This window comes from Lottia gigantea, assembly GCF_000327385.1.
Source record: "Lottia gigantea unplaced genomic scaffold LOTGIsca_28, whole genome shotgun sequence".
Lineage (NCBI taxonomy): Eukaryota > Metazoa > Mollusca > Gastropoda > Lottiidae > Lottia > Lottia gigantea.
In genome coordinates this window covers 1578530-1590057 of record NW_008708898.1, presented here as the reverse complement: position 1 = coordinate 1590057, position 11528 = coordinate 1578530, and the positions used below count along the sequence as shown (strand labels likewise).

Sequence of the window (11528 nt, the reverse complement as noted above, 5' to 3'; positions counted from 1 at the left end):
ATATTAAAGTAGTTGACCCCTCCAAAGAGAAGTACCATCAGGTGTTTCGAAAAGAGTAAGCCTTGTCTGCTTCGCGAGCGACACCCGCCATTACTATCTATGTCAACATCAGATACAAACAGATCAATATGCCTGAACATCAAATCAGCCAAGATGCAAGAAACGTCTTTGTAATATTTGTCCAGAAGTTAGCTATAACGACCATAAAATTTCCTAAATTAAGTCTATGTGTCAAGTAACCCTGCTTAAGCATTTTCAAAGTCAAAACTCGACCCCTGGCCAGAATGTCTTCATAAATTGAACAAGTCCTGGCATAGCGGATGACGCGCCAAAGGCTGGTGATTGGGGTATGTTACTGCAGATGAGAGGAAAATTAACAATGACAGTTTCGCACCGAAGCCAAAGAACCATATTTACAGTTCGGCGTAAATAATATTCACTTCAGATGCTGGATCGGTGAAGCGCACGATGCGGAATTTTCGATACAGAAGGAAATGTCCGGACATGGTGTTGATTGTTTCCGAACGTTGTGTATTTTAAATTCAGAAAGGTAGCACCTGCACTAAAATTCAGGAAAAGCTCCATTATTCGCACCTTCAGGCTTCCTTTTCCTGCCATATTTTGTAACAAAATTATTGCTATCGAATAGTGCGTTTTCTTTATTTACCTTTCAGAGTTTCCGTAATGACAAATTTTCACATGATATATTTATTGCTATTTTAAGATGTTTTGTGCTTTACTATCTTGCACAACACTTTTGTTTGTTGAAATATTATAGTCGTACAGTATCGCTGGTTACCTGTGATGGCGGATGTAATAATCAACCTATTTAGCATTGCCATATATAATATGTACATTATCTTATCTCAATAGAATATGTGATAATATGTACATGACACAAAAGCAAGCCGAAGAAGAATGGTGGTAACAAGAGCTAGAATAGTGTTAATCTCCCACACGAATTTTTGTCAGAAACTAAAATTTGCAACTCCTTTGCTAACATCCCTATATTGCAGAAATGGAACGAAATTCAAACAATACATTATATTTCATTAACTGTACAAAGTGTAAAAAGATAAAAAGGTACCGGTTTAACAACTTCAAGGGCTTTACAAAACATCTATAGCAAAATCTACACAACATTCTTTTCTACGTTGTAGCTATTAACATTCAACGTTTAATTTCAAAATAGTCGGTATCTTATTCAATATGAATAAGGCGTTTATTGTTGTCACTAGTTACTTGCTACTACAGATAGATTCATTTCCAAGTCTTCGCCTTCATCATATTTAGAGATATGTTATGTCCCTGTTATCGAAATCACGATATTCATGGAAGCACTAAAGGGAGACAATCTCTTCGACATCTAACTAATGATAAGTTTGATTCTGATAACGTGTTTCATGAATCGCATGAATCACAATAGTAACCCATACTTTCTTGTGCCGACGACATTTGATGATGCAGCCTTAAAATGTTCATGGCAACTGAACCCTTTTTGAGACACCGTGGTAGAAAAGTCTTCTGGACATGCGTATGTAAAGTTTTCCACCAAAGGTGTGCTTGTGTTTTTTTCCAAACAGACTGGAATGCGACAAACACTTTGTACTATACACATAGTCATGGCGATCATTAAATAAGATACCCATGAGTAATTCTGACAACCACGCTTCTAATTTTTGTCGTCAATACACTGCGATGCACTTACGATTGTGAGCTGTCGGCAAATTAAAGCTAATTAGATAATGTATAAAGTGTATACGAAGTAAAGCAATCACCCTTCAAAATATATATACCCACAGGCTTATATATTAAAATGTTAATACATATAATTATCGATTGTGGTCTCGCATTTCAAATCATAATGCACCGGGATATTTCTTTTCAATCACTTCTTGATGTTCACGAGCTTTTAATCTTAAAGCAGCTATACTAGAATTCCTTGGGTCGTCATCGCGATCTCTCCCCATTAAAGGATTGAATACACTCATCATATTGGCAGCAAGTTGGTCGTTTTGACAAGATTGGGCAGTTAACGGATTAAACACTCCAGCAAAAGCATTAGCTTGAGATGTAATGGGAAATCCTGGCGGGAAGAAGCTGGAGTATGATGTAACACTTTGAGATGGGAAACCTTGTGGAAGTCCTTGAAAGGCTGCCGCCATGGATGCAGTGCCTGGCGCGGATAAAGATGCAGAAAGATTGACGGCGTTCACTATTGGTGGTGTTAACCATGGATCTATTGGTAGTCCCGTGCCTCCTATACTGGTACTCAATGATTTACCAACTGATGGTAGTGAATAATTATCAGAACATTTACCACCTTCTAATTTCTCCTGGCGACGCCATTTTGCTCTTCTATTCTGAAACCATACCTAAAACACACGAAAAATAACAAATTAAAATCATAAAAAGTCTGATTAAGCGACGTACATTATTTATACAAAGTCGGCGTCAGACAGATAAAGTCAAAATGCGTTATAAGAATTACGTTCATATCTATTCTAGACTTTATCATCTATATCCTTAAATTCCCCTTGGTGTAAGGGCAAATCTTCCAAATTAATTACCGGAGATCTAGATTTGACAACTTTACGTTTGTGTCTTTGTGGTTTGAGTATGAATTTAACGCTTTTGGTTCAATTAAAAGGCCGTTTATCATCTTTTAAATCCACGTTTTAAAGTGTGTGCTGTTTTTAGTTTTAAGTATTTAGTACGTATATGAATTAAGTTTTATAAGAAAAATAAATTCTGAGTATATGAAACTTTATTTAGATAATTATGTACCACCCCCTATTTATTCAAGAGGTCTAATATTTCCAGCAACTACTTACAAAAACATGATCATGTTGATTTTCTACATGGTTTATCATCAAATTATTTCCTTCATTAAATACATTGTTAATTTAGACAGCGTTTATTCTACCTTAAACATTTAATAGCTTCAATCTCCAAAATACACCATGAGGCCAATTAATATCTTATTTCCAAAATATTAGCATCTTCGTTAAACCATAGTTCTGAAGAGCAGTATACGCGAAATGTGTAGTCGAAACAAACCTTATTCAAGACATGAATAACTGATTTTTATGGAACTTGCTATCTAACAAAATGACAATAGTAAAAATGGCGTCTGCAACCAACGATTTAGATAGTACTGCATAAATAAAACTATTATTAGTGATAAGGGTGATTGAAGAGTAACAATATTCAATATAAGGCACTGGTACAGGGTTAAAGTTATGTTTACAATAATTGTGATGCTAATGAACTAAATCAAAGAAGATCATAACGGTTATCATATAGTGTACAGTTACATTTCTAATAATAACGTTGTCATTTTATAAATTCAGACCGAATGGGTGTCACAAATTGTCCAACCCCATTTTTATGACACAAAGGTCCACATTTTTAAATTGTTGGTTTTCTTGTGTCATGAGTTCGTGAAGATGTTGTATTTGAAGAGCTACTAGCCCGAGTTACCGAGCTCCCGTCGAGCTGTCGTTTGAATCGTCACACCAAAAGAAGTCGTCAGCATAGCTTTTCTAATTGGTCTCGTTGAAGACCGAGTGAGTTGAGGGTATTTAATGGGTGAATGAAAGGGGATAAAAGGCAATTACACCATGTCTAATAATATTAAAGGAATATTACGATACTATGAAGACATCTAGAGGAGGGTTGGCTCTCTACAAATTTGATAATTGATCATTGAGGCTTATTTTATTCAATTAGGGATCTATCAGAAGAACTAAACATCAATGTCTAACTAATTTATCTGCTTAAGTTATTTAGGGTGAAAATAACAGGTTTCGTCGACATGTTAATTTCTACTTTATAGGCTTTTAACCAGCAGTTACAATAGACCTCAATTTGCTCTCTGCTGCATTGTTATTTTTTTCATTCATTAGAGAAAGCCACCCTCTAAGTTACTACAAGCCCACATGTTCCCAACGAATTGTCCCGTCTTCTCAATTAGTTTTTCATTAAACATTCTTTGAAATAAATAGGATCAAATGACTCCTTGAATTTTCCGAAAAGCTTAATAAGATTCTGGATCTTCTTTGAAATTATTTTAAGAGATGTGAAAAAGTGTTTGTTTACAGCAAGTTTCTAAAAACAGCATTGGAATGTTTTTGAGAGGTCACTCAGTCAGTTCATGGAAAAAAAAGAGTTTTCAGTTCAAATCATGTTCAACTTATGTCGGTAAAATGTCAAATTAAGTTTTTTCTGCAGTTATTTGTATGTATTGTATTTACGTCAATGATACCGTGTTAAAAACATTCTTGTTAGCATGGGATGAAACCGGCCATCATTAAACATTAACTGATAATTGTAGGCTAATATTTCAGATTGTACTCATTTAGCTTAATTAGAATGAAGAACTACCTGTACTCGCACTTCTGGAAGGTTGATTTTAATGGCGAGTTCTTCTCGACTGTAAACATCGGGATAATGGGATTTTTCGAATGCTCTTTCTAACTCGTGTAACTGATAAGTAGTAAATGTTGTTCTATTTCTACGATGTTTCTTTTTATCACCACCATCTGAACCATCCAAGTCACCATCGTCATCTTGCAGATCATAATTATCATGCCCTTCATCTTCGTCTCTGGATAGATTTAGATCTGAAATAGGAATATAAGTATACATTTATATGAAAACCAGGAAATTGATTTCCAAAATATAGCCTCTCTTTGAAGAGTAGCAATGTTTACAAAAATAAAACAAGAACATAATACACATATTAATTACCAAATATAAACGTTTTTGCATTGTATTTATCCATTTATGGCAGCTTTTTTGTCAGGATCTCGTATCTAGCAGCGAAAAGATGATATCTGGTATCCGATGTTATTTAAGATGCGGAGTTTTCTATTCCAATTGTAACCGGTTAATTATTCTAGACAAGCGTACAGATGTACTCTGACCAGATTGTCATTCAGTTACATGTATTTAGTACGCCTTGACAATGGTATCTGAACACCTATAGTGCCGATAATCACACAACTTATTTCATATATCCATTTCAATAAATTTAATTGGTCATAATTATATCATAGATTATATATACTTTGTGCACCTTCAGACGATTACTGTTTTCCGATTTTTTAAAAATGTTTTTCCTTTATCTAGTTAATGTCGACAATGTTTGAGAAATAACATTAATTTTGAAAAACATGAGATCTGAAGTTTGATTTTAGACGTTCATTAGTTTGCAGATGTTGCTTTAATAGCAAATGGTCTGCTTTTATCAGACAAATGCCATGGCAGTGATACTGGATAATCTGTAAGGTGCGAGTAATGGCTGACTGAACAATCATTTATCAATTATGACTTCAGAATGCCAGTTATTTCAAAATTATTTTGGTTTATCCATTTCAATAGGAAATGGTTCCATTGTAGACATAAGCGTTATCTTTCCTAACAAAAAAATTAATTTAAAATTGGAATGTTCATACTTGAGAAAAAAGATCATCTGTAAAATATGAGGTAAACAAAAATTAAATCTCTTCTTCAATTTCAAATTATTTTCATAAATACCAATTATATCTTGTTAATACAGAAAAAAGAATTTAACCAAAGTTTTCTATAGTCTAGATTCCTTCTGCGTGAAATTAATTTCTAATTAAGACTTCGGAGCGTTTTTTCCTTGCATTATTGAGTCAGTTAACAATACGCTTTAAACTGGTGAAAGGTAATTTTCTTTATCAGAAGAAAGGTTTCAACAAATTGATTCAATTTGAACCTAAAATTAATCAAGTCCCGTGATGATTTATCTGACGATATTCAAATAGTCTTCTGAATAAAAATATCATATTCATATTTTGGCAGTTGTTATGAATTTAGTCGAGGCGCGACGTCAATTTAAAGGAACAATGTAACATGTTTCAAATGGCGAATTATTTATTTCTTTAACAGGCGACATATACTACTTCTGTACCACAATCGTATTCATCTATTCTTTCACATAATTACTTCTTTAAATATTTAGATTCGTGTAAATAGTTTCAGATATTAAGTTTTTTAAATAGTTGAATTAAGTTTAGTATACTTCAACGCGTTACAATTAACATTTATTCACTAAACGCATTCATCAGGCACCGATACAAAGGCCTGTCTATTTGATAATCGTTCTTGGTCTTTACTCAGGCACCTATTCACCGTAACTTGATCCCACTCATGATGAAGCACCGCCCCAACCGACCCCCTACCCCGTTCCTCATGACAGGCCTGCCGGCCAAATTATCATCATTGTATTTTTTACTTCTTTCATAACGAGAACAGCTTTTTGAAATTATCTGAGCATGAAATTTACGTTTACCCTATTATCCACTTTCATCTAATTTAATCAAGAAGATAACAAAGGCTTTTAAAGAATAATATTATAAAGAATCTATCTATCACTACGCCAGTCCTTTTAAAGCCTAAACGCCTAGATACAATATTAAGTCTATGAAATTATTAAAGATTGCACGAATTTATCAAATCCCCGGACTGACAAGTTATAGAGTGTATACAGCTATAATGAGTTGCTCTGAAGGTTAAATTAGTCCCTTGGTGATCGACATGAGGCATTTCATACTTGGTTGTCATTGTAGCCTCATCCCTGATCATCCAGAATCATCTCCCCTGAGGCGCTCTTCAGTACTCGAGTCGCAAACACATTATTCTTTTTAAACACTGATAAATTCATATCCAGCAAGTAAAATAGGGGTAATTATCTTATTGTTGCAATGACATCTCTGTTTATGTCGACCTCAGAAGAAACATTGATAGTTGACGTTTTTGCCGCCTGCACCTGCCAAACTTTCCTTGAGAATTTCAAATTCAGTTATACAGAGAATACATAAAATCCATGATTAAAACTTTCTACAAAGAAGTTGATAAAAGCAGAGCCATTCCTGATATTGGTTATATTGGTTAGCAGAAAAAAGAGATGTCCACAATTAATACGAATGTCAGTTGTTGACCTTGTCCAAAGCTCTTGGCATTAATCTTTTACCGTTATCAATCTACATCTGGATCGATTTGATGGAATAACGAGGAAAGATGGCCTTCACAAGCTGTCAAAAATATAGCAACATTTCCAAACAAAACCAAGCAAAGGACGTCATAACATTCTAAGAATTCCATCTAACCTAGCGACAGCCCCAAATTGACGCATTTTTTTTAAAAAACAATTTTGGTTTTAGCTGTAACACTAGAATATTGTGTACAGAAGGATTTGGAATTGTCGTAGATTAATGAATTAATCTGTAAAATAGTTGTTTCAAAACAAGTCTATATGTCACGAATTTGAGTCTAGAAGGCTAATTTTAACACTTAACACAAGGCCTGTGGTCACTTGCAATAATTGTTCAAAACACAATTGATGAGGAGTAATAATTAATATCATCTAAACTTCTTCAAGACAAGCACAGATTATTGATTGGTGATCTCCTTTTATTTCTAAACAAAGACCGAAATCAACGCAAGCCAGCACGTGTCTCTTGAGCTCCCTTCCGTTAACATGTCAGCACCTTAGGCGATTATTTCCCCTTAAACAAAGGTATCAGAACCAAGATCGGTGGAAGCCTTTTTTCGGTGACTGGCAGTAAAATATTTTTCAAGATAAGATAGCAGTTCGAGATTACGAGCTCCTCAACAAAGACTTTCTTCTCGATCTTATAACTTTTAGTAAGATTAGACTATGAATTAGTCTTCCAAATTGCTCATTACAATTATATTTACAATGATGATCTATGGTACAAAACACATGTATGAATAATTTGCGAGGAAAATATTTCTGCATTAACAAAATGTGTGTCCTAAAGAAATTCGCCGATTACAAATTAATTATTCTGAAATGTTATTTTTAAGGGATGACAGTTCAGAAATTTTAATGTAAAACAAACTTTTAAAATAAAGCAATATGAATACTATAGCCGATAAAATTATGAATGCCGAAAATTAGTAAAATATGTCTGCCTTTATTAAAGACAAGCAACCAGGGCAGAATGGTATATCTGCAGCAAAATATAAAAACCTTTTCGATTTTCGCTTTCAACCCTCAATTGGATACTTTTTTCTGATCACATTTCTTATGATTATGTCAGCAGACTCATCACCAAGTAATCTTGTCCCCCCTAAAAAAAATTCTTTTAAGGGGAGTCTTATAAATGAATAATCCTGAGCCTTAAATTCGTCGGTAAATGTCAGGAAATTGCGTTTCCGGGAGTTTAATTCTCAAAATTTTCTAAGCGACTCATCTCAGACTCAATACAAATAATCTTGAACCTTAAAGGGCATGTAAAGAGGTTTTCTAAACTTTTTATGTGTATCGTGGACACTGATAGCATCAATTTGCACAATTCCAATTTTCATTCCAGCGTCTGTTGCTCTTGCAAATCCACTAAAACTAATGCGTTTTATGACGTCACTAGAGGGAAATTGCATCATATTAATAGTAGCTTTTGGAGAGCTAAATTCTCTAAAATTTTCTAGAGGAAGTCCCCAGACTTCAAAAAATCGTGTTTCCAGGCTTCCAATGGGCGTCTTCGGCACCAATAAAGATAGCAATAACTATATAGAGAGCACCACTGTAATTCGCAACAATTCACAAAGTTTTCCGGGAGGGGAGGAGGGTACCTAAACTGCCCCCCTCCCTTTTTGGTTAGAGATTGCCCCCCTCCTCCCCCAACCCCAGAAGTACTTGGTTGGCTTCGAGCCTGTATGTTGGCAGTTTTAGATGTTTTTTGCAACACTGGATAAATAGATAACAAAAAATTATTAGGTCATATGTTTGAAAACCGTTCTTATTTTTCTTTAGAATACAAAACAAATTTTGAATATAAATGTTGATTTAAAATCGACCAGATCTATTATAGTAATAGTCTCGAAAACGTAATAGAACGTTTTAACTCATATGACAATAGTAAAATGAATCAAGAAATCAGGAAATGCTGCAAGGATCGCTTGAAGACTTGCAGGAACAATACTCACTTAACACGAGACAATCTATTGTCATGTCTCTGACATGCCAGTTCCAAGTCTTCACAGTTCTAATTACTGAAAGGATGTATTGTGTCTGGAAATGACCAGTTTGCTAATTCTTAATTAAAGACACAATGAAGGAGCAATTACCTTCAATTACGAAACCACTAAGATTTTCAAAAAACATGGTCAATAATTTTAAAAGGCCTATTTTGTTCTTTTTTCGACGTTGATTCAATAATATCATGAATGTTTTGAACTTTTACTTGAAGAATCTGTGTATTTATTAATTTCCGAGGCATTGGCATTGGCAGTTTGTATAGTAGATTTTTTTTGTTCAAATTAATAGTCTGTGAAATGACAAATGACAAAGTTCGATATATGAGCCTAGATTTATGGAACAACAATCACTATTTAAACCGTCGAAACGTGAAATTTAATTTTAAGTGTCCATATATCAACTTACAATTCCTAAATGTTATTTAAAAATAATATTCTAGTAGTTATAGATATATACATGTAGTATTGTGTCCATTTTTGTTTTTCTCACATCAATTACAACTTACTTTATTTCCATAAAAGGCATTTTTACGTAGTAAAATAAAGTTTTATAGCTTCACTTTATCTTTAAACCGTGCCTACCGGTCAGTAGCAAAAACGAATATATATGAAGCTTATTTGTTTTTATGCTTCTAAACAATTTCAACCTTTATCAGAGTATTACATGCAATATACTGACTTTTACAATCTATCATCTGATATTCTTTAAAGATGGTTTTCCTTATTTTTTTAGTTTCAAATTAAGGAAACTATTAGATTAATTGGTGTTTCTAATGAATTACCATGTATTCTTAATCCTATCATTTTATTATTATTGAATATAATTTTAACCAATCATACATTTTAATGTATTTGCAGTCTGTATAAACGAAAAAAAACTTTTTGACCTTTCTTGATCGGCCACTCATTGCAATTTTGCTGGTAATTCTCTTCTAATTTAGCTAATTATCAATTAATTATGGACATATTTCATTAGAACACATTTACTTTCTATTCATATATGTATTAGCATTTTCATAAATGAAAATAAGGGAACCCATCTTTAATAGTCTATAATAGGCCATACATCCCGTAGTTTGTGACATTTCTCACAAGTTTGACAAATACATTTTCGTTTGTTTAATAATGATTTCCAGTGATAATTCTGTTATTCCCCATAACAAATTTCAACGTGAAAATACTACACAATTTGTTTATTTGCATGCTACGATTGCCTTTTAATGATGCAATTTGAGCAATTTTCGTTGGATCTTAAACTAATTTCATTTGGTTTCTATACGTTTTTATTTCGTTTGATATTTACTAGAGTAAGCATCGTATGTTAGGTCTGAAAGTATGCCGATCACTAATTCATCACATTGTATATTCTTCCTTATTAGAGGGCTAGTGACAACCTTCAGCACCAAAATAACAATATCTCATTAACAAAGACAACGGGATTTAGACCATAAAGGCACGTTTTGCGTCACTTTGATAGCCTAGTTAAGCTTATCACCCATACATTGTTTATTCATCTAACTTTAAGAATGAAAGATCACTTTTGCATCATACTTTTATTACACCACACTGTATATGAAGATACAGCTGAAAATGAAAATTGAATTAGGGAATACAAATTCCTTTAATTTTCAGAACATAAAATAACTTGCTTAACGTAGATTAGTAAATTAATCGTGGATTTAGAACATAACATGAGGTCAAAATGTCTTAATTCGAGATTAAAACTGTAATACATGTGACTGTCCGAAAATCAATCCGGATCAATTCCTTCAACGATTTGATTTCACTGTGTAAATTATTGTTACAGCTGACCAAATAAAATGATGATATGAAATAAGTCAAATTCATTAGGTTAGTTACCTGTAGAAGATTGCTGATACTTCTATTTTAATCTTTATAAAGTCTATTTAGTATTTTATAAATTATTGTAGCATTGACTTGTTTTAATTTTTTTTTCCAGATTTAAAAAAGGTAGTAACTCTCATTAAATTGAGTTCCTGCTGTTTGCCAATCAACTGAATAATGTAAAATCTAATACGATATTATACACCTATAATATACACCTATATAATAGTGAATAAATTGCAATTTGATCTATAATGATTATGAATTTTTATTTACACACAAATAATTATGTAGAGTTTACAGTTGTCAAATCCATATTTTATTGATGTTTGAGGTTGTTTATACAGTTTCTATACTTTTAAATACCTTATATTTGTATTTCGTTCCGATACAGAAACCAAAAACTAAATATCAAAATGTCTTTAAGTGTCTATTGCAATTTTTGGCAAGTCCTTATTTCTGAAATCTGTACCATTAGACTGGGATGATAATTAATTTTTTATACAACAGATATTGACTGCTATATTAACTTCATACAGAATTGCATTATAAATATAATGTTTACCTACCTGAGTCAGGAGATGAGGTTAATCTTCTGTGATGAGGGGGTCGTGATGACAGCCCCTCACCACCTTCACCAGTCATACCAA

General features: G+C 33.1%; 1 protein-coding gene across 1 annotated transcript; it reads right to left on the bottom strand.

Moving 5' to 3' along the window:
* Positions 1-1859: 1859 nt before the first annotated feature.
* On the bottom strand, positions 1860-9559 carry LOTGIDRAFT_161249 (hypothetical protein; the record flags this gene model as incomplete). Its single annotated transcript, XM_009056577.1, has 4 exons — positions 1860-2375; positions 4387-4625; positions 9440-9444; positions 9540-9559. 4 exons carry the CDS (start codon positions 9557-9559, stop codon positions 1860-1862), a joined length of 780 nt encoding a protein of 259 aa, XP_009054825.1.
* Positions 9560-11528: the final 1969 nt, after the last annotated feature.